The sequence below is a fragment of the Tympanuchus pallidicinctus genome, unplaced genomic scaffold (genome assembly GCF_026119805.1).
Source record: "Tympanuchus pallidicinctus isolate F22 unplaced genomic scaffold, pur_lepc_1.0 scaffold6, whole genome shotgun sequence".
NCBI lineage: Eukaryota > Metazoa > Chordata > Aves > Galliformes > Phasianidae > Tympanuchus > Tympanuchus pallidicinctus.
Window position 1 is genome coordinate 15,359,832 of NW_026294780.1, and position 26,131 is coordinate 15,385,962.

At 39.0% G+C, this 26,131-nt stretch overlaps 1 protein-coding gene across 2 annotated transcripts in view; it reads right to left on the minus strand.

Moving 5' to 3' along the window:
- Positions 1-770: 770 nt before the first annotated feature.
- Positions 771-26,131, minus strand: part of COL4A1 (collagen type IV alpha 1 chain) — a 110,984-nt gene continuing 85,623 nt past the window's right edge. Inside the window, exons 34-52 of one of the 2 annotated variants that reach the window (XM_052705817.1) lie at positions 25,069-25,221; positions 23,275-23,373; positions 23,087-23,176; positions 22,058-22,197; positions 21,020-21,150; positions 20,844-20,920; positions 20,037-20,135; positions 19,467-19,517; positions 17,403-17,588; positions 16,604-16,737; positions 14,513-14,585; positions 13,805-13,876; positions 13,358-13,486; positions 11,358-11,456; positions 10,558-10,770; positions 9,763-9,940; positions 6,217-6,331; positions 5,236-5,408; positions 771-3,844 (exon numbers count right to left, since the gene is read on the minus strand). In XM_052705817.1, the coding sequence (XP_052561777.1) occupies positions 3,763-3,844; positions 5,236-5,408; positions 6,217-6,331; positions 9,763-9,940; positions 10,558-10,770; positions 11,358-11,456; positions 13,358-13,486; positions 13,805-13,876; positions 14,513-14,585; positions 16,604-16,737; positions 17,403-17,588; positions 19,467-19,517; positions 20,037-20,135; positions 20,844-20,920; positions 21,020-21,150; positions 22,058-22,197; positions 23,087-23,176; positions 23,275-23,373; positions 25,069-25,221 (2,294 nt within the window). In that variant the 3' untranslated portion in view covers positions 771-3,762. Of the gene's footprint in view, positions 3,845-5,235; positions 5,409-6,216; positions 6,332-9,762; positions 9,941-10,557; positions 10,771-11,357; positions 11,457-13,357; positions 13,487-13,804; positions 13,877-14,512; positions 14,586-16,603; positions 16,738-17,402; positions 17,589-19,466; positions 19,518-20,036; positions 20,136-20,843; positions 20,925-21,019; positions 21,151-22,057; positions 22,198-23,086; positions 23,177-23,274; positions 23,374-25,068; positions 25,222-26,131 lie in introns of both variants that reach the window. The other variant, XM_052705818.1, reaches the window with a different exon arrangement.

Below are 26,131 nucleotides of genomic sequence, written 5' to 3' on the forward strand. Positions count from 1 at the left end.
ACCAGCTCAGGCTGCCCAGGGCCCCATCCAACCTGGCCTTGAGTGCCTCTAGGGATGGGGCACCACAGCTTCTTTATTAGAAGGTACCAAGACACCTGTGATTTCAAATTATCAGGAGTGTTTCTTTGTGCCACATGCCCTGTTTTCTGCTTACTGGATCTTCTGGGACCCAAGTGCCTTGTGCATTACAGATGTTTGTATTTTGTCCTTGTATACTTGGTGTAGATTACTCCCAAAACATGAAAGGTGGAAAAGAAAGCCTTAAAAAGTCAGAGGTTTATGATTTCAGGCATAAAAAGATATAGCTTCAATACAATTTTGGGGAGACTAACAAAAGGATACTGTTTTCAGAAGACCTGATTCACAGGGGGGAAAAAAAGGCAACAAAACACAATACAGTGTATTTTGTCAAAGACATTAGCACTAACAAAATGAAATAAACATATCTTTACCTTGAATGTACATCCGCCAGAAACAAACTCACAGGCTAAGAGATCATACATTGGATGACTTCATTACACTGTATGATTATTTTGTCTATGTATAGAATCTGTTCAGGGAGTGGTTGTTGGTCAGTTCTTACTGAACACTGCTCTGTTCCTATTTGAAAAAGAAAACTGCTGCTGATTCAAACACGTCTGCACAGAGACTCAGGAACACAGACCCCTGCCATCCCAGTGTACCTGTTAGTGGATTAGAGAACACAGCGTTTGTTAGTTTGAAGTGGTTAGTATCCATCTTACCATAAAAAGAGCAAGGGCACCACCTGCTGTTTTAGAAATGTATTTATTCGGGTCATGAAAGTTACTCTTCAAGTACTGCATTCAAAAACAGTCAGGCCCACTAAACAAGCCGCACTGCTTTAGGAAAGCTTCGTCCTTCAAATGAAGCTTGCACAACATGGTTTTAGAGAGGATGTGCTTGCAGTTGCCTGTTCACACAACATCCACAACTGCACTGAAGTGACAACGCTGGCCCCAAATGGCTGACTGTGGTATGCTTACAGAGTTCTGAAAATAAGAAAGGGTTTCACACCTGCACTGCTGTAGTACATGAGCTCTCCACACTCAGGGTGCCAAACTCAGCTTGCATGAGACCTTCAGGAGATCTGACTTGCATTCAGTAACACTGACAAGTGAAATCATTGACTTTAGAAACAATACTAGCATGATAAAGGGTTAGATTATTTTATGAGCTGTAGGTTTTGGAATAAATTATTACTGGAGAAGTAAGACATAAAACTATAGTTCAAATAGGTTGGTTTTTTGTTTGTTTGTTTGTTTGTTTTTTCCCCCAAAGGACCTTGCTTTCAAAATACTCCTCCTCAAGAAAACAGAGGCTAGTTAACAGCCACCTGCAGTGAGCAGTCCCTGTATGAGCAAAAGGCATTATTATCTTGATTTAAACTTACACGCAGGACTTCATAAAACCAACTGAGATGATTTGAACCAAGCAAATCAAATCCCTGGCTGACATGGAGATAAGCTGAAGAGTGCAATTAAAAAGTTTGAGAGGCAGCTTGGATCCTCTGAGTTAGAGAAGGTCCGTATGTCTACTAGATTCTTCCCAGACAAGAGGAATCACACCGTGTTCCCTTCTTCCTCTGAGAAACATGTAGCCTTTGGAAATCTCTGCTCTGGGCTGATTAGACAAAAACAGCCTGAATTTTACAGGCTTGTAAAGGGCTTTTGTGAGGAATGCTCATTTATAAATGGAATGATCATCTGTCAGAATCTTCATGAGAGTAAGAACCAGCACTAAAGGGAATGGCCAAGTTCTTTTCTGGAGCACTCAGTCATTTGGCCAGCTGACATTCTCAAGGAATCACAGTGGAAGTGAGCTCAGAACAACAGCAGCAGCCTGCTCACCAATCCAGGAGAACAAAACACAGCATTAATAAATCCTGTGCTTTTGCCATGGAAAAAAGATAGCTCACTTCCTCTTCAGGCAATCACAGCAAAGATTCACCTTCACTGCCTACAAGCAAAATTTTACCACACGCTTGGATTTTGACCCTGTGTAATTTACTTCTGATTTATTCTTGAAAAATTGAAGGGAAGAATTAAAAGAAGAAAAAAGCAACTGTATAACTGGATTGCTTCCCATGAGCTTGTAATGAAGGCTGAACATTCCTGTAACACGTTAACACCAAACACACTCAGTAACAGACGGAGGACCCGTGCTTTGTCTGTCAGCACCACTTCTCACAAGTAACAACTGAGGTGTGTCAGTACAGCATCCTACCTGCCCGTTTTGAAGCTGCTTTGTACATCTGCAAGATGTGCAAAACAAAAATAATCTGTGATTGCATCAAGCTTGTGCATTTATTGGTGGCTTATTCAAAATTAATTCACTGCTGTAAATGAATGCTAATAACAAATTAGTAAAAAGTTTTTCTTTCCTTTTTTTTTTTTTTTTTTTACACAAATATTTTTATTACAAACTTGAATTTTTAAGAAATAATACACATTTAAGAAATTACACAAAGGCCTTGGCATTTGTAAAAAACTTTTGGTATTTGCATGATTATAGACTGTAAAACACTTTCGGATGCAGATGTGCTCAAACCTTGGTATAATTGCATAGAAATTCTTTAGAAATATTAATGAGGCCACTGTAAAGATTTTTTTTGGCACAATATTAACAAAATTAAGGCCTTATACTTCTCAAAATCAAGTCATTCAGTGTGTGAGTAGTGTTTAAAACCCTGAAAAATATTAAATACAGAATAAAGACTATAAGCTCAAAGCAGGATTGACTATAATAAACACAAATAGCTATTAACCTGGGTTCAGTCTCTGCAAATTTGGAATTGAAATGACCTATATAAAATGAACATTTCACATCATATTTTGGTATTTAACACCGAATTTATAACACTGCAAAGAAGAAAACTTCTGTAAGCTTCTTTCTGTTACGATAAACTGAAAAGCCTAATGGTTGACATCTATATAAATTACTAACACATTTATATATTTTTTTCTCGACCATTGCTGGATCATTGTTTATTCCACAGGAAAGTTTGTTCTACTGCATGAAGAAGCTGCATAGTACCAACATAGCAGAAACACTTACTTGCCTATTGGGAGACCGATTTGGAAGTCTCTTCCAGGTGTAGTCCCATTAAAACCAATAGCACTAAGGACTACAACAGAAGCAAAGGTTTGCAGGATGGCAATCTATGCTTTGAAAAGATGGTTATTTGTTGCTTAACCACAGTCTGTAATCCCAAAACTCCTTTTTTTTTTTTTTTTTTTTTTTTTTTTACATTAGTATTGCTTTGTACAATAAGGAACAATAAGTACATACACAAGAGTCTGGGATTTTGAGACACCTAAATAATGATAACAACAAACTCATCTGGGGAAGAAAAATGAATCTAAATATATAATACAAGAATGAGAAAGGGGAGTCCAACAGTATAAGGCAGAACTGCATACCTCCTAGCACCTTTGCATTTTTCTGGACGAATGCTGACTTTTTATTCTATCAGTGCATTGCATTTATATAAAAAATATATATTTTTTGATCAAAAGTGCCATTTGGCATGTCAACATTTGAAGCTTATCTTTGTTGTCTCTTTTCTTCTTCAGCAAGGACAGGGCCAGTAAAGCAGTGTGTGTTAGTTATGCAAGTTCCTAAAAGGCACTTTACTGTTTTCATATTGGACAACAATGAGGTACATATGATATATGTCTAGGCTTCATTGCTGTTAAACAAATAGCACCATATTGTGTGAAATAAGTTGAAATTCAAAAGTCATTATGTATTTCTCATACAGACTTGACAACGGCTAACGTTTGAGCGCAGATCCCCTGCTTTCAAAGTCGACGGAGTCGGTTTCCTATTACAAATAAAGAAATGAAAAGACTCATTAACAACTGCTACTACAAATGGTCGGCATTCAACTGACAAGGCAAACTTTGCATGCAGTCAAATGCCTTTCTAAGCTGAATCCAGAAGTTATCCCTGATTTTTTTGATGCATATTCACTTTCAAATGTAGGTCACAAACTGACAGAAGATGACTTAAAAACAGAGGTCACATGCAGTTACCTCAGAATTCAGTAGGCTGAAGGCTTTCTTAAGCAGAAAACACTACCTCCTTAATCACAAGTTTGAAAACATGCTGAAATTTAGGCAGTAAAAAAAAAAATTAAGCAAGGAAACTGAAAACCTTGGATCTGTGTAGGACTCAATGAATACAAATAATTCTGGTGCTGACTCCTCTAAATTTTTCTGACCTGCTTTCCTGCTTCCAAGGAAACCAGTGCTCTCCCCAGAATTAGCATGTGGGCTCTTTTAGTAGATTTGCTGTCTGATACAGACAATCACAGCCCCAGTTAACATCAGACACAGTGCTCAACCCTTCCACCTATTTATTTGGCAATTATCCCATAGACAGTCAGAACTGGCTCAACATCCTCTTCAATTTGACTGAGACAGGCAAAGAAGCAATCACATCTACGAGCAAAAGACTTGAACAGATGAAGGGTACCCAGGGTGGCAGCTCCTGGGAGAGGACGTTTGCCTGCACTCCAGAGGAACGTCTGCTAATCAGGTAAGCTTTGTAGACCTGGGAACTAGTCTACACACTAACATGCTAATAAAATTTGGAAGAAAGAAATGAGATTGTGTTGAAAAACACAGTTATGTGTACAAGCCCAGAACAAATACTACTATCACTAAATTCCTGAAATTAGAACCTTAGAAGGACTGAAGAAGTGCCTAAGACCTCTACTTTCAGCTGTATTTTATCCAGACATACTTCCTCCATCATTGCAGAGCAGCAAATAACTGTTCAGCTTACTTAGCTTCCTCCCTCTCCATGTACAACACCTGCACTAATTTCAAGTGGTTCTATTATATGTTAACATCCACTGGGAGAAATGTTATGTTCTAACTTAATTTCAATCAGCATGTCAGCTTATCCCAGCTACAACTTAGTGAATATAATCAAACACAGCGGAAATTAAAACACTTTTAGATTATGCCAAAGAGTAAAATACCAAGTGCGAATGACAAACTATAAACACTAATGGAAGATACACTCATTAATTCCTCCCAGAGCTATGATAATTTTTCCTTTTTGTTATTAAAATCATTAACTATACTTACTAACCACACTGGGACACAGCCAATACTTCAACCATATTATTACACTCAAACAATACTTCTGTTATTCAGAGACAAGGCTTGACAGTCTCAAATACCAATAAATAAATCATGAACTTACTTGAACATCTCATTCCTCTCTATAGTGGCAAGCCAGAAGCTGTAAGCATTTGCATAATAATTGCAGGTGCCCCGGCCATGGCATTCAATGAAGGGAGCGCTGCGGAACTCCTCCAGGCAGGAACCGGGAGAGGCCAGGGCCTGGCCAGAGCCCTCAGCACCAGCACTGGTATGCTAGAAAAATGCAAAAACCATCACTGAGGAAGGAACTTTTCAGCATTCCTGCTACAATTTCTGATATCTCTCTCGCAAAAATATTTCTTCACGTGTCTCTCCTCATCCTGTTGTGTCTGTTGTATATTTCCTCTGCTCAAGGAGGAGCAAGACGGTGGAGCTGAAGAGCTTCTAAGGTGGCAGTTGGCTGACTAGTTCAATGGCAGCACAGCACATCACCAACATGAACCTCAGGACAGATACATGCACAGAAATCCCTGAGGACTGACAGTAAAACCCAAGCTATGTCTGTACTAGTAGAATGGAAGCGCATACTAACCACTATGGTGGACTATAGGTTGTCTCCTCAGACTATTCCATGGGCCTATGATTTTTGTAGCATGAAGAAAGCTAAGAAACTGGATAAACAATCAAAAATGCTATTTGAAAAATAAAGTTTCATCTATCAAAATAAATGGGAAGAAGGCAGGCACTGATATGCTACTGCCTGAGGAGGCTGCCGCAACATAGATGCATAGAAGGACCATCGAAAATTAGGTTTATTTCCTCTTTTATTCCACACTTGCATTCTGTGTTGAAGGTGTAAACAACAGAATATGCTACGTACATTCCCCAGAAAATGAACAACAAACTGCTGTTGTGTTATTCTCATTTAATGCTTAGTCTGAATTGTTCTCAAGAAAGCGCAGAGACCTAATGCCCTCCTGAGACATAAAGTGACATGGTTTGTTTTCCCAGAGAGGGAGTGAATATCAAATACCTGAATGAAATGCTTTTCTCAGCTCAGAGTAAGCCCCAGTGCGCTTACCATGACAAAGGAGTAACCAATCCAAAGGGAACTCCAGCCTTCAGGACATGGTGGTATCTGGATTGTTTGACTGTGAACAGCGATTACCATAGCAGGAGCTTCACACACAGAGCACCTAGAAGGACCAAGATGTGAATGAGAACGCATGAATGCGAAGCCTAAACCTCTTTATTTCTGAAGAGGCCTCCTTCAAAAAGTCTGAACTAAAAAATATTGTCACCTTCAAAAGCACATCAAAGATCAAACCTAAAAAAAAATAAATAAATCTGCCTCTTTTCCATTTCTCATGTACTTAAGGACCACTTAACCACTTAAGCCTTGCTCATATTAGCCTGCCTAAAAGCACAGAACAAGAGACTTCTCATCTGTGTTTGTCTTTTGCTGATCTCATTTGCACTGTCCCTTAAAATACTTAATAACATGAACACCAGAGGCAAATGGTCTAACATCATAGCTCAGCACATATTGCTTATAAAATGATCTACTATAATCAGAGACAAATAGCAGCCATTTGCTACGGAGACTAGCTTCAGAGCAGGTAAGACCGCACTGGGCAAAGAATCTGGAGTAAAAAAGGCCAACAAAAAAGCTCTTTGAAGGCTTTTTATGAAGCTAGCAACAGTGCTATGCTGGGGAGCTGGCAGCTTGTGGGCAGGCTCCTGAGTCAGTAGAGGTGGAGCTGGTACATTAGCAGCACAGTTTAAACACCTGTCCTTAACATTCACACCTTATAATAAGCTTTAAATAGCTTTGGGGAGCACACCAGGTCATCACCACATCATTTGTGGTGCCCACTGAGAACAGGGAGGCTCAGTGAGTGAGCACAGCCTGCGCTGCCTATACGGTGCTGCAGCCGTGGGTGTAGGAGGTGGGTCGAGTGGTATGGACAGTAACTTCTGTCCATCCTTGCTCAGGAGATCGGTTTTCCTCTTGACTGTTTCCGAGTTTGCAGGCCTGAACATGGTCTTCACCAGACTGCAAGCTTATTCCAAGAAGACTGTGGTGACCCAGATGGAGGGCCTGCCCAGAAAAGTAGCTGTTCAGGTTTCTGGTTGCAGGGAGTGCCTGAGACTGCTGCTGCCTGGGGAGGGTGGCAGGGATTCCATCTGTGTGAGGTGTGAGCAGGTGGATGAGCTGCCCAGCCTGGTGGTGGAGCTCAAGGACAAGGTACAGAGACTTAGGACCATCAGGGATTGTGAGCAGGAGATTGGCCGGTGGAGTGACTTGCTGTTATGCTGGAAGGAAGGGTGCCAGGGAGATACCCCCAGAAAAGTGGTGGCCCCCCGACACAGTCAGACAGACCTGACTGAATGAGGAGGGTTGGAAGAGAGTCCCAACTTGGCATCACAGGAGCTCTCCCTGCCCGCCTACCCCGCTTCCCCCAGGTCCCTTAAGCAACAGGTTTCAGATGCTAGAAATTGAAGGGGAGGTGAGCCTAGGAAGGAGCCTAAGGCAAGGCCGTCACCCCCACACCTTGATACTGCCTCTGTGAGGAAGGGAAGAAAGATGGTAGTGGTGGGTGACTCCCTTCTTGGAGGAATGGAGAGCCCCATATGCAGACTGGACCCGAACCATTGGGAAGTGTGCTGCCTTCCTGGGGTCTGGGTCAGAGACATAACCAGGAAACTCCCAAAGCTGGTTAGGTCCACTGATTATTTTCCTTTACTCATAGCTCATGAGGGCAGTGATGAAATTGCACAGAGAAGCCTAAGAACTAAGAAAAGAGATTTCAGGGGCTTAGGGCATTTAGTTCAAGGAGTGGGAGCTCGAGTGATTTTTTTGTTCTATACCTTCATGGGCAGCGAGGGACATGGAGTGGGCTTGGAAAGCACAAGCAATGAATTGGCTCAGAGGCTGGTGTTGGGCCAGAAACTTTGGGTTCTTTGATCATGGGCCAGTTTACTCAGCCCCTGGCCTGTTGTTCATCTATGGAACCCACCTATTTCAAAGGGGGCAACGAATCCTAGCGCAGCAGCTAGAAGGGCTTTTTGAAAGAGCTTTAAACTAGCTACGATGGGGGAAGGGGACAAAACAGCTAATGGTGATGACTATGTTGAAAAATAATGTTTTGTAGCTGGGAACGTACTCTATGAAATAGAGTTATTGTGCTCTTTGTACCTGTTACAGTTTCCAAGGAAAAAAAATAGGAGGCATTACTTTCAGAGAAACCTACATATGTAACACACACATATGCATTTCAATGGTATGAAAGCTACTCCACATGCATAACAAAGCAAAATGCATGTTGGTGCTTCACTGAGCAAGATTTTCAAAAGAGATTCTCAAAGCCACAAAATGTCATGTTTGATCATGGAACTTGAATAAAAGGAACTTGAATTTCTAAGATCGGTCGTTCAAATTTTTCTGCAAATCAGATCCCTTCCACCAGTGTCAAGTTAACACCCAAAGATGCAAGACCAACACAAACCAGTCACTCTTGAGAATCTGCCCACCTAATTTTCAAGGAACCTATTTATTTATTTATTTATTTATTTTTTGCTGCTAAACTACGAATATGGAGGACAAGCACAAAGCACAATGGATTCTGTTATGCAGAAGCAAATATGAGATCTTTTGCAGTAGGAACAAGTAGGTTTTATAACCACATCAAAATATGAAGACTACAACCTTTTAATAATTTTAACTGTCCTTTTTCTTACATGATGTATACCAACCTGAGAAAGCAGAGCCAACAATCTCCATTCTTATACACATCATACAGCAAAAAGAGCAATCAGGAAGAGCTAATAAAGGTTAGAAGCAATTATGGAAATTATTAGATTTACTGATTATCATTAGAGTTTTAGGCTGGAATTTCCCTTGGTCAGACTCTTGACTTATGAGAGCAGGAGAGTTTACCACACTACTGCTCACACCTCTGCCTTCAGCACTACACATGTTAAGCCACAATGTTTTCCTGAAAATTTAATATTGACCAAAATTTTAGGATGTTGGACTGATACTGAGCACTTATGTCCAATATAAGTGCCACCATTTATGGAAGCTGAGACTCTGGATTTATTAAAATATAGATTATTGATTTTGCAACAGTTTCCTATAAGTCAGATGGAAATAGATGTGTTCAAGCAGCCTGTCCAAAAGAAGCCTGGCAGTCTACTGTAAGATAAATTATGCTGCCATTTGCAGGGAGAAGAAAACCGAGCCCTGAAAAGTTTCTAGCTACAAAGAAAAGTTAAATTGTTTTGGACAGGAATTGTGAATAAATTCCAACCTTTCTCTCCTTCAAAGCACATCACAGCTTCTGCAAAACATTATTTCAAAGTAAATATTTTTGTTTCAATTAGACTCAAAACAGACTACCTTATTTGTTTGGGTTTCCTCCAAAATAAATTCATTTTTGATCAAAGTCTGAACTGAATACATTCACGCTTTGAGGCACTTCATCAAAAGAACTCAAATTTTAAATTGAAAGGCAAGAAATAAAAACTTGTATAATATGAGTCTTTTGCAAGGAAATAAAGTACCGTGCACACCTTTCACAGTTTTCATTTTATAAACACAACAGAATTTAAATTAAGTCATCACCTGCTGATGAATGGTCTGATACTTTCACCAGTGATAGGTGCCATACTCATTGGCATGGGCTCAGGAGTGGACAGCCAGTAGGAATAGTCATTCCTCGATGCAAAGTTACATACATTGTTGATATTGCAGAACAAGAAAGGCATAGTACTAAATTTACGGAGGCAGCTCCCTGCGGTGCCTGAAAAGTGAAAGGTTACTTGTTAGCCTATTTTTGTTAAACCATTACCAGTTGCCAATCAAATGTTTACAGTAGCAGCTTAAAAGCAGACAACACTTGCTCTCAGGGGCCCAGAACAAATACTATCTTGATAGATAGTCTGGATAGCCTAGTCTTGCCTGCACAATTAAAGAATAATTTAGACTGGAATAGATCTCTAGAAGTCACCTGTCCTAACCCCTGCCAATTGGATCACGTTGCTCGGGCCCATACTCATTTGAGTTATGAGTATCTCCAAAGACAGAGATGCAACAATCTCTTCAGGTTCTTACTCCAGAGCCAGAACACAGCTATAGTGAACAATCATTTTTCTCACTAGAATATCTTATCCTTATGTCTGTTGCTTCTTCTAGTATCATTGATCCGTTCTGAGAAGAGTTTGGATCCATCTTCTATCTGCCCTCTCATTAGTTAGCTGTAGGTACCAGTAGAGGACTTCCCTTAAATTTCTTTTTCAGCTGAGCCAACAGAGTTCCATCGTACCGATCATGCTCCATACAGCTTTACAAATGAAAGAAACATTTGGCTTGTTGAATTTGTATTCATTTTACTTGAATACTATTTTAGTCTCTCCTTACCGAGATCTTGGCCATGTGCTCTTTCATTTCCTTGTACATAAAGCAGGGAGTAGCCATGGTAAATCAACCTTGTTCCAAATGGACACTGTGGTTCTTCAGTGGTTTGACTGTGTCTGGTAACAAGGAAGCCATGAGCAACAGATGCTGCACCTGGTGGGCCCATAGCCCCAGGTAAACCTTCAGGGCCAGGTGGACCAGGAATTCCTCTGGGCCCTACAATAGAAAGAGTTGTCTTTAATCTCTACAGGCATCACCTGGTATCTGAGAGTTAGCTTGCCTGAACTTAGGTAGCAGGAAACAATCATTTGGTATTTGTGTAATTACTATAATGCATTTGAGAGCATCCAAGGAAAAAACACCTTGCATTTTAACTAGTTGTAATTATACCACATAACAGAATCTCAAGAATTGGTTTAACTATTAATAAACTTTAGAAAACAACTGAATTGTTCAAAACATACAACAATTTTTAAAACTTACCTTTTGTGAAACATTCAAGTGTCAGTAAAATCTTGGAAGCAACAATATCTGTAGTGATACTGTGACCATATTATCTTCCCTCTCTCTCATAATAGAAACACAGAATGGTTTGGGTTGGAAGAGACCTTAAAGATCATCTACTGGAATCTAACATCTAGCTGCTTTTCCTGCAGTACCTGCAGACAGTTTCAGATCTTGTCAACCACCTGTGCTGTTTAGCTCTGCCTATATATCTAAAGAACTAAGATTACTTTCATACCTAATCTCTCATGTTATTTTTCTATGAAGGCATCGAGTCTTCAAAGAAGTCATTTGCTTACCTGGGGGACCATAAGGACCAACTTCTCCTTTTTGCCCAGGTCTGCCATCAAACCCTGGACTACCAGGTGGTCCAGGTACACCTGAAGGTCCTGTTGCTCCTGTTTAAAAACAAAGAAGAGTTATTACTGAATTCTCTCTGTTATGTCCGTTCTGAATTCCAGCTTTTGATGTAGTAGACAGCATGGGCACATTTCTGCATAGACTGTGCTCATTCAGATTCAGTGTTCATACTTCAGCGAATAAGTAGGTTAGAGCAGGTAAAAATCACTGTAGTAGAGACGAACAGAACAGAAAAAATAAGCAGAGTGTGTGCTTCTAAAACAACTGGTGTTTGTCTGGATTTTGAAAAGGAAAGACAGCAGTCTCTTCCCTCTGCTTATCATACAACACATTCAAAAATATACCATAAAAGGTAGGGTGACAAACAACAGAAAATCTAGAAAAACAAAAAACTGATTTTCAGACATCTATCTGTGTCTTCCTTTCATTAGTTTCAACATCAGCCGATGCTTTGAGTACCACATAAACTCAGTAACTCCAACTTTGTGAAGAATAAATTAACACTACCTGTCCTATACCAGACTTTCTGTGGCATATTAGTAGCTTTAGTAAGTCACAGCTGTCCTTTTCTTTAAAAAGTAACATTTTATTATTGCACTGAACTAACTGCTACAGAACAGCAACAGAAGCCATACAAGCAAACGCATGCTGTGCCCAGTCACTGAGATAGCATACCCTACTTTCTAATCATAGAATCCTAGAATCACAAGGTTGCAAACAACCTATAAGATCATCTAGTCCAACCATCTTCTCATACTGCTACCACAAGCACTAAACCATATCTCGCAGCTCCTCATCCAGGCGCCTCTTGAACACTGCCAGGGATGGTGACTCCACCACCTCCCTGGGCAGCCATTCCAGTGCCTGACCACTCTGAGAGAAAAAGTTCTTCCTTATGTCTAACCTAAACCTCCTCTGGTACAACTTGCAGCCATTTCTCTGGGTCCTGTTTGTTGCCTGCGAGAAGAGGCCAAAACCCTCCTCACCACAGCCTCCCTTCAGGAAGTTGTACAGTGCAGTGAGGTCTCCCCTGAGCCTCCTCTTCTCCAGACTGAACAATCCCAGCTCCCTCAGCCATTCCTCATCAGACTTGTGCTCCAGATCCCTCACCAGTTTCGTTGCCCTTCTCTGGACATGCTCCAGGGCCTCAGTGTCATTCCTGTAGTGAGGGGCACAAAATGGCAATGGGGCAGTAGTCACAAAGTTGTGATCCTACCTTCAAAAGTGAATTTACATATTTTCTTCTGTATTAAACAGAAGGAAAAATATCAGTGTTGCACCATAATTCCTTTTCCTCTTCTTAAAAAAATGATCAGGAATAAAGCTTTCCCTTAAAATCTTAATAGCTGAAGAATGCTTCTGAGCTCCAACTCTCCATGCCCTGTCACTCTGAAGGGTACATACTCCTGTGTAGTCTAGCCCTTTGCTCCCTTATTCCCATTGTGTTTTATCTTTGCAGTTCACCTTCTCTTTACAGGAATTGCAGTGTTTGGGCTTAGAGTGAAAGTTGAGGACTATGTAACAAATTTTCCCAGGGAGCCCTTCCCTCTCCAGGATCAAGGTGTTTTTCCTTAGGCTTGCCCTCACAGAGAGATATACAGCAATTAAGTTTGGTTTCAAGGCTTAAGACAGAAGACACTCAACCAAATACCTTCTGGGAACTGTAGCATGTCATCTTGTTTACCACTGATCTCAGATACGGGTGTGATGACTATAGAGAGAGCCGAAGAAAATCACTAGGAAGGCATTTATTTCTGGCACTGCTTTGGAAGAGCTCTTTGAAGAGAAGTATTCTTTTCCTTCTTGGCTAACAAAATTTGAGTGGCTTATAAAAAACTGGATAGCGATACACCAAAAATCTTCCAGTCTCTAGCCTACCACTGGCCCATTTTAGCATTACTTAAAAGGTGACTCTACTGGCAAGTTACAAATCTCTCACCTTGCTGTCCTTTGGGACCTGGAAGTCCTGGGAATCCTTTGAGACCAACTGGTCCTACTGGGCCAGGTAAGCCAGGATCCCCTTTGATAAGCTGAAAAGCACCTGGGGGACCTGGGGGGCCTTGTAAACCTGGAAAATTAATAGAAAATTAATTAGTTACCTTATATTCCTATCTGAAGAATCTAACACTATGAAAACCTCAATATTGATCTTCCAAAGCAAGAAAAAGAAACCAGACTACCGAAAGCTCTACTCAATACTCAAAACTAATCTGAACAAGTAGATAGTGATACCACAACACCTGTTTTCATATTCTACCTTTTTTATACCTAATAAAAGCATGGTGGAGATATTGCATTGGTTAGTTGAAAATAACCATTTTAATAACAAAATCTGTGAACAAAGGAAAAAACTAAACAGAAGCAGCAGCTAATCTTCACATCATACCTTTAGATCCAGGAAGACCTTGGTCACCTCGCTCACCCTTGAGGCCTGGGAAGCCTGCAGATCCTTTTGGACCTGAAGCCAAAGAGAATGTTTATGTAAATACTCAATAGTTCCTTTATTTGAAAGCACAGGTTCAGAATAATCAGGTATGATCCCAAGAACCACAACTTTATTCACGCAAGTACCAAATGCCCTGTTACTAAAGAATTGATGACTGAAAATAAGTTCCTCTTTATTTAATTAATATTCTTCGTAAACTAGTAGGTTTTTTTTATATTTTTTTCTACATACAGTGTTCTTGTGTATGTGATGACGACAGAACAACAATTTAGAAGATATGTTGAATCTATGTTTCCTCCAACACAGCCATAACACTTGCCTCTCCCACTCAAGAAAATCCTAAAGATTCTTGAGTGGTGATGTCCAAACAATGGAATTTGCATCTATTTTCTAAAGAACACCTGCACTTAAAATTGGTCAAGAAAGAGAACAGGATTTAGGAAGATTTAAAAATAATAATAATAATAATAATTACAATTTAAAAAAAATCCCAATATTCTTGATTGCTTTTTGATGCAGCTTTCAATGTTCTGTTTCAAATGTCCTGTAAACAAAGTCAACAATCTCCGAGCTTTGTTGTTGCTGTTGTTTTTGTTTGTTTGGGTTTTTTTGAGAGAGAGAGAAGAACATGACAAAGTTTCTCCTCACCTGGAACACCTGGAACACCTGGAGGCCCTAGATCACCCTTTTCACCAGCACCTCCTGGCAAACCAGGACTACCCTGTACAAGAGAAGAAAGTGAAGTAGAGTTATCTTACACCATTGTGACATGACTTTGAAATAGCCTGTTTAGTTTTGGAAATCTATGAAAAAAATAATACGAGGGAAGAGTCATTACATTTATGGAATCATTCTCTGCAGTGATTACAGAGGAAGCTTCTCCTACATGAACAAGTTTGGTACCTTATTAAGCTATTTTTGCCTCACAAAATACTAGATCAGAATAAGGTATCTCATTAACAATATAGTTAACAAATAATTCTTCAGTCATACACCACACCATCATGAGAAACATTAGCAAGCACAAATATCAGCAAATGAGACACTAATTTCAGTGCTTCTCCATCAGACAGTGGGCAGATAATCAAATAAGGTAATTCCAGATTAAAGCAGACTTAAAAACTTCTACAACCACGCATGGAATGAAATTAAATGTACTTAAAAATTTATAAACCTTTTCAGGTTTTCACTTTGCAATAGGGCCAAAACACTAAAGAACTTTTTAAACAATATGAAATCTTCCTCCAGCCTTCACTGTTACAAACTGCCCCACTGAAATTAATGACAAGTTTGTAATAGCTTCACTTCAAGGAAAACCAAGCCCATGTTTCAGAAGATACTGTATAAATAGCTACTTACCTAACTGCCAACATGCTTTGCTTCTTTCATCTATTGCAGCTCACTTGAAAACGCTTTTAAATATAGCTTAGAGTTTTTCCCCAACTAATTGCTAACCCAAGTCTGAAGTAACACAGTAATGACAGTCCCCTCTATAATATAATGTAGAACACACGTAGAGGAAAGAAACAAAATCCCTTTCCTAAGTAAACTACCAATCAGAAGTTGGAGGTGTGACTTAAGTACTCAGTGAAAAATAACACTGATTCATCTCATTTTACAATAGCAGTAGAATAGATACACATCATCTAGTGCAGGTTAGATGTTTATGTTAAGGTAAGAAAAATGGTTCCCTAATGTTTTCACTGACCATAAGGGAAGAAGAGATGACTATCTCAAAAATGAATGTCAACAGTAAGGATTCCTAAGTTAAATGAAAGAAATCCTACCCTTTGAGTGGTAAGGGAGGCATTCATAATGCCAAGTTACCTGGTTTCTTGTAGCCATATAACCACAGTATATAGAATTTTTTAAAGAAATGGCCCTTGCTTTGCATCATTACGGAGACTTCTGCAGCACAAATCAGAAATGCTCCCATTCATTGAGAAGACAATGAATCAAGGGTCAGACATTCTCAGTAAAATTTGGAGCTTCTTAATAGCTTCTGTTTTAGTTTACAATTGTAAAATGGATTAATTTATAATGGGGTTTGCATTTCAGGATCTGACTTCTGCATTTCCTTTTTTTGGATAGACTTTTCAGATTGGTTGTATCACTCACTCATTATTTAGCTTAATTTCCTTTAGTTTAGTAAACCTTTACTTTAGGTTTCCAAGTACGAGCAGACCTCTACAAGTGATTTAATCTGATACCTAATCTGGGTAGTCACATGGAAAAGGATGAAGACATCAGAAACTTGTCTTAAGCTCCACAAGAGGAAGTTTAGTATTGAAATAAGTCTCATTGGTGCATTTCAGATTGGACTGATGAACTGATGCTGAGCATTGTGGCTGAAGGACACTAAAGCATTTTGTTCTGATCAAAGACATGCAATCAAAATTCTTTGCCATTTCTCATTCTTCAAAAACAGTCTTGAAGTGGATTATCAGACTGCAAAAAACTTTAGAATTCCCAAATTTAACGATTTGAAGGAAAAGTATACTGGAATGCTAATTTGATATATACTATTCTTAGAGCACATATCATAAAATGATGCTCTCAAAGACAAATAGCCAAGATCCCACATTTTGAAACTGACTTTACATTGTCAGCACTAAGTCCAAAGTCATTTTGAGCGTAAAGTATCATTATTATGAACATGAGACATCTGTGATTAATATACTCATTAATTATAAGAACCAGGTTTCTGCAAGTCTGGATAGTATGCTGAAAGTTACTTACTGGCAGTCCCTGGAAACCTGGATCGCCTTTATCTCCTGGACCTCCAGGAGTTCCAGGCCAGCCATCACTCCCCTGCTCTCCTTTAGCCCCTTTTAGACCTGGAGGTCCTGGTGGCCCTGTCGGACCTGGTAAACCTACAGACCAGAGGAAAAGGAAAATATTTAATGGCAAAATTTGCTCCGTACAAGCAAGTACAGGGCAGTGCCTTCTGGAGTTCGAGCTGGCTCAAAATGCAGAAAGGTAGAATTTCATCAACAGTATTTCAAGAAAATATGCAGGAGAATCTGTTGCAGAGGTGAGCACAATTATCCATCTGATTGGGCACCTATCATCTGTTATGTTTGATTCATAGATAATAATGTACAGAGTTCTATATGAGCAGAAAAACATACTGTAGATTCTCAGGTATAAATGTGCTAGAAATGTATTTCAGCTCTACTCTGCCCTCCTCCTTAACCTTCAGCAATGAGTGCTTGTTATGGTAAGGCCACACAGGCAATTTTTAAAAAGATTAACACTCCAGGACAGAGGAACATACAGCTGTGGCTGCCCCAAATGAGTAAATAAAGCCTAAAGGGAAACAGACGGAAATGAGAGACAAACTTCTGAATGTCAGAAGAATTTCTGGAAAAAGCTAACAGCCTGAGGACATCAAATCTGTCTGTCCTATGACAGAATCCCAAACTGCTTATGAAGGACAGCTGTTCCTTGGTTTCTGAGAAGAGGATAAAAAAAAAAAAAATTAATTAGTGGGAAAATTGATTAACAGCAGTAGATTAACATTAAGACGAAGAATTACCTGGTAGGCCAGGCTGGCCTTGGGGTCCTCTGTCTCCTTTAGGGCCCTCAATTGCACTTCCTGGTAGTCCAGGAAGACCTTGGTTGCCTTTAGGGCCTGGTGGGCCAGCATACCCTTGTTCTCCTTTTAAGCCTGGAATCCCTGGGATTCCTGGGGATCCTGGGAAACCCACTTCACCTTTCGCACCTAAAAGTTGAATAGAAATCCAAAATTTGATTAGAGAAAAGATCATAGTCAATGAAATCTTCTCCTCTATTATCTTTTTATAGTAAGCTTTATTTCTTAAGAAAATATTAACCTTGCCTTTATATATTCGCAAAAAAAAATGCATAACTTCAGGAAAAGTGTATTATTCTCTATACCATTGACATGAAATGAGAAAAAAGAGTAGGTTAACCAAAATATCTTTTGTTAGCTAAACTGACCACTGGGATATTTGCGTTCACTATAAAAACAGATGAACCTTTAATATCTCTGTCAGCCCTTCCACGAGGAAGAAAACCCCTTGCATCCTTACTTCATTACAATTATTATTGTCACATGGAAGTAATTAATGCTTTACTTCAATAAGCACTAAAGAACTTGCTATTGGAGAGAAAGGGAATATGTGTACTATGATCCAGATAAAACTTAGTATTTACTTTCAAGATTGTACAAATGCTAAATATTTGCAATTTAGTTGAATTTTAGATCACGATTGAAGAAAAAGATATAGAATAGCTAGTACAAAGCATAATAATAAGAGAAATAAAATGCATAAAGAATACTTCCCCAGCTCCTTGCCTAAACAGAAGAGAGACTTGCTTTTTGGAAATACAGTACTTTTGGAACACAAATGATAACAGTTGGATTTCTACTTACTCTAAGACTAGGTGTTTTTAAATGAGCTGTGTTGGCAAAATGCCCAAAATGGGCGGGATGGGAAAAGTGATTTCATAGTCTAGCATCTTACATTCCTTACTGAGCTGAGACTAGAAAATTTCCTTATTAAAGTAATTCCCTAATGCAAGAGCAATCAGACTGACTGTTATTATTTTCTCCAAGATGGTAAATACAATGTTCTAAAGTGATGGTTCATCACTATTGATTGTCTACACAAGTATCCTGTACTTACAGGATGAATTACATAAGACAGTGATGTTTCAAGCTAATGTGAATTCTCCTGAATCTGTCATGTCACACATAGATTTTATAGATGGAAACTAGCTGAATCTTTTTTATTTTCTGCACTTTCAAAATTGAAAATCCCTTAATTGTATTCAACTCTTTTTCTTAATCAGCGACAGTCTGATGGAGTTTCAGTACTGTATCTATTGCAGTCTAGTTTCCAGGACGTACTTATTTCGTAAGTGGAACATGGTGCATACAGACACTTTGAACAAGTACTGACTCAAACAGATCGAGCCAATCTCGCAGCTCAATGTACTGACACATTTTGTGAAAACCAGAAGTGGTCTTCAAGTTGTGGTAACGACGTGCCTATACTCAAGGTAGTAAGCTTTGAGTTCAGATAATGATAGTTTTCAGTAAGACCTCATTTGGTCTCTGATTTTTGGCACCTCTGCACCATGCTCCTGTACATAGTTTAGACGTGCTCTACTGAGGTAGAGAGAATATCTATTTTAGCAATTAATATGATTGTAGCAAGGCTGCACAACAGACTCAAGGAAAATAAATGACCATGGTATCTTGACCACAAACTTATCTTAAGCTGTCTAGTGCAAACGTTCTTACCAGACCTCAATTCTTACAAAATTAGTAGGAAAACAGAAATAATTGGAATAAAAAACACAGCACACAAATACAGGAGTTATTTATATTACCTCATCACAGCACAGCTTGCAGTAAATTCCACACTATGAGCAATTACCTATTTTAGGGCATATCTAACTCATGTCCAAGATGCTGCCACTGTAACAGAAATTAGTATTTGAGCCTCTGAGTTTCTGCCTGCTCTGAAAAGGTATAGCATGTAAAATAATGAAGTAACAAGTATGAATGACAGAATTATGTTTATAGAAAGTTGGGAGGGAGGTTGGCTACTTGCTCAAAGAAGTGTTTTACCTTTATCTCCCTTTGCACCTGGAAATCCTGGAAGTCCTCTACCTGGAACACCTGGAATACAGGGGCAGCAGAAGATGAGAAGATAGGACAGCAATTACACTTGAGCTGTAATGAACAAAACTCTATTCAACAAACATTAAATCTAAATAAATAATTTATACAAAAGTTCTTCAGGGCATAGGCCATCTTTGTTGCATGATTGGAGTGCATCTAGCACAATGGATCCTGTCTGAAAATTCTACTCTAATGGAAGACAATACATTATTTCCCAGCTGACTTGCAAAGGGAAACTAATTCCAAAACAACAATTTTTTAAAGTAATGCTAGTTTTTGTGAAAAAGAATCGTTCACAATTACACCAATTAAACACAGTTGCTCATCTGTATCACCACCTTTACAGAGGAATGATAGTCAGTAGTTCGCAGTACTAATTCATACTAATTCCATTTTTCTAGATTCCAGGTTAAGGATAAAGTATCTCAAAACCAGCACATTCTTCTCTCAACTACTCTTGCTTAGCCAGTTTGTGCATTTTTGTGGCACATAAGCATAACATGACAATCACAGTACCTTGTTCACCCTTTGCACCAGCTGTGCCTGGAATCCCATCATAGCCTGGTTCACCCTTCTGACCAATGGCACCAGCAGGACCAGGAACACCAGGTTCACCTGAAAAACCATTGCCATTTTCATTTTGCCTATGAATCAGACTTGTTTTTACACACTTTTAACTCTAAATGAAAGATTAACTTATTCTTCTCTTCCCACAAAGATCAGAGATAATGTACGATGACTGAAGTGTAACTTTTCTCTGAAGTTATTTCTGAATTAAGCCAGCACAAGTCAGGGCTCAACTACTCTGAGTTCCACATAGATAATTTCAGTGAATCCCAGAGAGTTTTGCGTAGGTCCTGCAAAGACTTGTGAATCACATGGCCCACATTCAATGATGTGGTGTATCCTATGGTCACCAAACTAAGAACAGTAGGCGCCAAGTTCAAAAACATTGTTACACTTCTGACAACAATGAAGTTATGCTCTTTGTCTTTGTAATGATGCTCAACATGATGATTCAGGTTTGGGCCCATTTATTGCTTTTAAATACACTCAAAACAAATGTAACTAATGATTATAGCAATAACTAGTCTGCAGAAGGTAGTAAAATCCTTTCCACAAACAGTATTAACAGCCATGTGCTACACTGACTCAGATTTACCTGGGAAATAGCACCGTGTGTATTCCTCCATGAAATGAACAATTATAACAGGAAATATCTGAGCCAGAATGAACATAGAAGGCCACAGTATTTATTTTAGCTACTGCTTGGAGGTGAATAATACTTTAAGGAGCATTTTATGTTTTATAGTTCTCCTCTACCTGGTTCTCCTTTTAAACCTGGGATGCCACTTAAGCCAGGAAGTCCTTTTTCACCCTTTGCTCCATGGAGGCCTGGGCTCCCTAAAGAAAGCAAGAAAACGTGGGTTCATATGCTGAAACTAAGACTGAAAATATTTGTTTCACTGCAATTTCTGTTTTATCAAAGCATTCAAAACTTGCCTGGAAATCCTGCCATGCCAGGGGATCCTTTGGGACCTGGAGAACCCGGCATTCCTGGAATTCCTGCATTACCCTTTTCACCTTTGTCTCCAGATAAGCCTGGACTACCTGTTCTTCCTGGTTCTCCCTAGAAGTAGCAACATTATAAAAACTGCACATTAATTCATAAACAACATTTTCTGCTCGCAGTGGTAGACATCACTCACCCTTAGATACTGGATTAAAAAGAATTTCACTCTTTTCCATTCAAAACAAAGTAATATAAGATTAAATTTAGCATTAAATTCCACTATCAGAAGCACTGACTTTTTAGCAATTGCTTAATAGCTGCGCATGAATACGAGCATTCTTCCATGCATTTTTGTGATGGATTTTACAAAGGCTTTTCCAAATTAGCCTTATAACTTGCTGATTACACTGAATCATCTTAAAAAAAAAAAAGAAAAAAAAAGTCTTTTTTTAGACTTCAGTAAATTTACTGCCAGATCAGTAAGCTTTATTTTTACAATTTTTACTTATAAATTCAGGATTACTGTCATTGTGTAACTAGAAAAAGCAAAATGAAACAAATGAGAATCTTATTAGAATACTATTATAAGTGAAATTAACTTTACAGACTGTAGTAATACAGTGCTGTTTTCTGTATTATCTGAGCATTTTTACAGCTTTTTTCAGCTTTCCAATATCTTTGTAAAAGTATAGAAAAAATACTTCAGCATTCCTATTTGATCTGTCTGTAAGAAGCCTTTTAAAAATTTATTTCCTCAGTGTTTTTTAAAGTTCTTTCCCTCCTCCACATTTCTAGCAATGTAAATTTAGCTTATTCTGGAGAGATAGAATAAATGAAAACTCTCAAGGTAGTGGTCCCATCAAAAGAATTCATCTAAATCTGCATATATTCAAGTTTTTCATCAGGTATTTAAATGAGCATAATAGAACATACAACAAAATAGCTTAAAGGCCAAAGGCATCTTTTAAAATGAGTTAGTCAGCAGAAACAAGATAACTGAAGCCTTAGGGGTGTAAGTGAATACCTTCTCACCAGGAGATCCTGGAAAGCCAATTCCAGGAAAACCTGCTGCTCCTTTGTCTCCTTTTTCACCTTTTTGCCCAGGGAACCCTGGTGTGCCTGGTGAACCTGGTATTCCAGGCAGACCCTTTTCTCCAGGTGTTCCTAGCAAGAGAAAAGGAAAAATGCATGTATGAGAGCTAGTGGCACCTTAGCAGTATTGACAAGGCTTTTTCAGCTATGCCTAAAATTATTAGAGCTAGAAAAAAAGTATATCTAATTACAGTAGCTAGTAAGTTCAATTCTGAGATCCATCACCTTAAGGGGACTTTTTATGGAAAGATAAACTCTCCTGATAAGAGAAGTTCTGATCTTGGGTTAGTAGAAAACAGAGCTATTGATAATAATATGATTTGAAAAAAAAGTTTGTGTTGCTTTGATTCATATCTAACAGGACAAGAGTGACAAAGAGAGTTTGCTGTAGCAGATTTTCCTGTGTCCCTCCACCATTTCTGTTTTCTATCTTTGATTTCCTAGATAGGCAGAAGGCCATCTGAATGGAGATAAAGTTTCCTTGTTGAGACCAAGTTTATTCTTCACTCTGTTCTTTACAAATCCTTTCCACCACGACAACCCCAAAGCACTGCAGTTTGTAAATAATGTTCAGTACACTGGAACTCACTGAACTTTTTAGAAGCTTAAAGCAGTTCACATGCTAGCAGAGACAGAGAGACAGACAGACAGATACCACTTGAAAAACTGCCCACTTGCAACAAAAGCTTAAATACTCCATATGCCCCTTCTTTTCAGAACACAAAGTACCATTTACTACCCAGTTAAAGGACTTACACATAGAAACTTAAGAAGCCACTGAATGAGAATTATTTATATGCCAAGAAGAGGACTGAAAAAGCAACATCTCCAGTGCCTACAGTTCAGGCACCGCAAATACTTTCTCTGTTCAGTAGATCCACATCAACTAACACTCTATATAGGCTTCTCATAAAGTTCCAGATTAACTTAAGGAAAAAAAAAAATTCTTAGCAGTCAGTACCTGGCAAACCCATTTCACCAACTGATCCTTTTTGTCCTGGAATTCCTGGATCTCCTGGGTACCCTGGGGGACCCTGATCTCCTTTTGGTCCTAAGGAGAGCAGAGAAATTAAGAGTTCCATTAGTGAATATCGTTTACAGTACTTTATTTAACAACCTTTAACAATCTATTGCTAGCTTTAGGCATACCTGGTTGTCCTGGAGTACCAGGTTCACCATCCCTTCCTGGAATTCCTGGTTCTCCATACTCCCCACGTAACCCTTTTTCTCCTGGTAGCCCAAGGTCCCCTAGACACCAAGAAGAAAAACAGATGATTTTTAGCAAATATGTCATGACATATAGTGGTCCTTCTAGTAAATTTTTGTCACTGTTGCTTCTTTCTTCTGATCAAAGGAATGGACGTATTCAAGCATCATGTACATTCTACAATAGAGTCACACCTGATTAAAACCCAACTCTCCAGTCAAACCAGTGTTGAGAGAAGACTGCAAACTGTTAAGAAAGTTAATGAGTTATTTTTTATGCGCCAGACAATAAAAGGTATTAACAAAAATTATTTGATTTGGCTGTTCTGCTGTCTAAGCAGGTATTTGTGAGCAACCAGTTCACAGGCAGAAATGTCCTGTTTCCTTAGTTCTGCCTAATGGTAAAACACCTTTAACGTTATAAACTTCTTTATATACATAGTTGTAACCACTTCTTTATACACATATTGTAACCACTGTGTCTGATATTGATTTCTGGAAAGGAAATAAAACTGTCAACCAATCAACCTACAGACCTACAGCAGAAAAGAAAGTAATGAAAAAACAACCTATATAGATTCGTTTAAAATTAGTTTTTCACAACCACCAACTATACCAAGATCAGGAGCAAATGAGAGAAAGATACCCAAGTGAAACTGTTACAGGCTAAGAGCCTCACCAAATACAAAAATGCTGTCAGAAGCTGCATCTCAGTGTAGAAGCAGATGCACTCCACACTTGCCCCTGCCCTTCCTCGCAGTTTCTGACACTAGGCTGTTCAAGCTGTCTGTTCACATCCTATGTTTCTTTGAGTCTCAGACAGGACACAAGAGCCCAGGACTCACTTTGATGAGTAGACAGACATGGAGAGAACAGATAGCTAGACTGGGAAACTCTCCCGTACTCACAGTTTAAATATAGCAAAGTATAGTTATTCACTGTGAAACTGGAAAGGAGCCTCAAGGGCTCTGTCCTGAGCCCAACAGAGAATTTATTAGGGTAGTCTGTATATTTCATCACACTGGATAGGCATGAGAAGAAGAGAGGATTAGCTGCGAAAAGGTTTTGAAGAGTTGGAGAACAGATAGGAAATAATCATCACAAAATTTTAAAAGTGCAATACACTACATTTTTTGCAAGGAGTATTCCAAAAGCATATAAAATTGTGTAAGTAGTAGTCAAGGAGAAAATGATTAAGGATTACAGCTAATCACAAACCAAGTTCAGTAACTAAATCAAATAAGCATCAAATAAGGTAAATTTCATTCCAACAGGACCTGAGTTGAATTACTTCAGTTGTTTCAGCACAGTGCACTGCAACAGGGATGCAGCTAAGTTGGGAAGAATTCAAAAGGGGTAAGAATTGTAATTACTTCAGAAAAAAATGATGAAATTTTAAAGATTTGGTCGAAGGAAATGGAAGATTACAGTATCTCTGTAGCTCCCTTCCATCTTTCAGGTTGCTATCAGGTGGTCTTTAAAGCAACGCTGTTTCTATTATTTACATGAAAGACATGCTTTACTCTTTAAACAAGCTCTAGTTTCTTCCATCCAACCAAAACTCTCTCTGTCTGTGTTTAGTCTTTATTTCTATGGAGTTGAGGATGCTAGAAAAAGATTTGCATTTTATGTGTGAAATTCTTAAACCTTGTTTTAAAACCTGTTATCTAAAGCTAAGATACAACTAAACTCAAAGTACCACTGCTCTAACTGTACCTAATTAGAGACAGAAGTTACCTTTTTCTCCAGGATCTCCTTTTTGGCCTTTGAGACTAACCATATCCATGGTGTCCATGCTTCCAGGTATTCCCGGAAGACCAGCTTCACCTTTATCCCCTTTGACACCTGGATCACCCTGTGGTCCAACCACACCTTTCAAACCTTGGCTACCTGTAAAGCACAGAACATTATAGTGGAGTATAACATTTTGCAGAGATATTTAGTAGACAAGAACAACTATTTATTCAGACCTTGAGCATGGGCTAACATGCTCTGGAACACCTATCTCAGATGCAGATTTTTTTAATGCAAGGACTTCACAATATCTCTACTGAAAAAAAGTGGTACTTTTTCCTACTTCACAGCCATTAGTTTTAGACTCTCTCAAAACAATGGCAATAGAAGCTTAAGAATCACAGAATCATAGAATGGCCTGGATTGAAAAGGACCAAAATGATCATCTAGTTTTTACCCTCCTACTATGTGCAGGGTCGCCAAACACTAGAGATGGCTAAGAATTTAAAAATAGGGTACCAATTGAAGGATTGAATTAAGTCCCTACTGCTGGCTATTTATAACTTAAAACACAGCATTTTTCTGGGAGAAATACCTATAGCATGCTTTTACCTAGCCAACCCTTATGTTGTTGAAGAACAGACCAGAAATCTTGTCTCAGTGCCGAAATACATGACTGTTCCTAGGTTATGGCTTTCTAGATTATACCATTTCTAGCTTACAGGGATGTCACATGACATAAAACATTCCTTAGGCCAAGCATATGTTGTAGTAGGCATAAACGGGGTATCAGGATGTGAAGCATCAGGACCTCCCCTTCTCTGTGATGGATATATGACGCATGCTTTAGGGGCGTAGATGAAGCAGGTAGGGCATATAAACCGCTGTGTAGTTGCAATAAACGCCATTTGCTGCATCCAAATATTGGTGTCAGTGTCACAATAGCCCTTTTGCTAGTCCTAGGCAGACTGAACCTTCAAAACGGGGGACAACAATTGGTGCCCCATGTTGAGGATCGAACTCACGACCTTCAGTTGATCATAGAAAGGTTTCAAGAGTTGGGGTG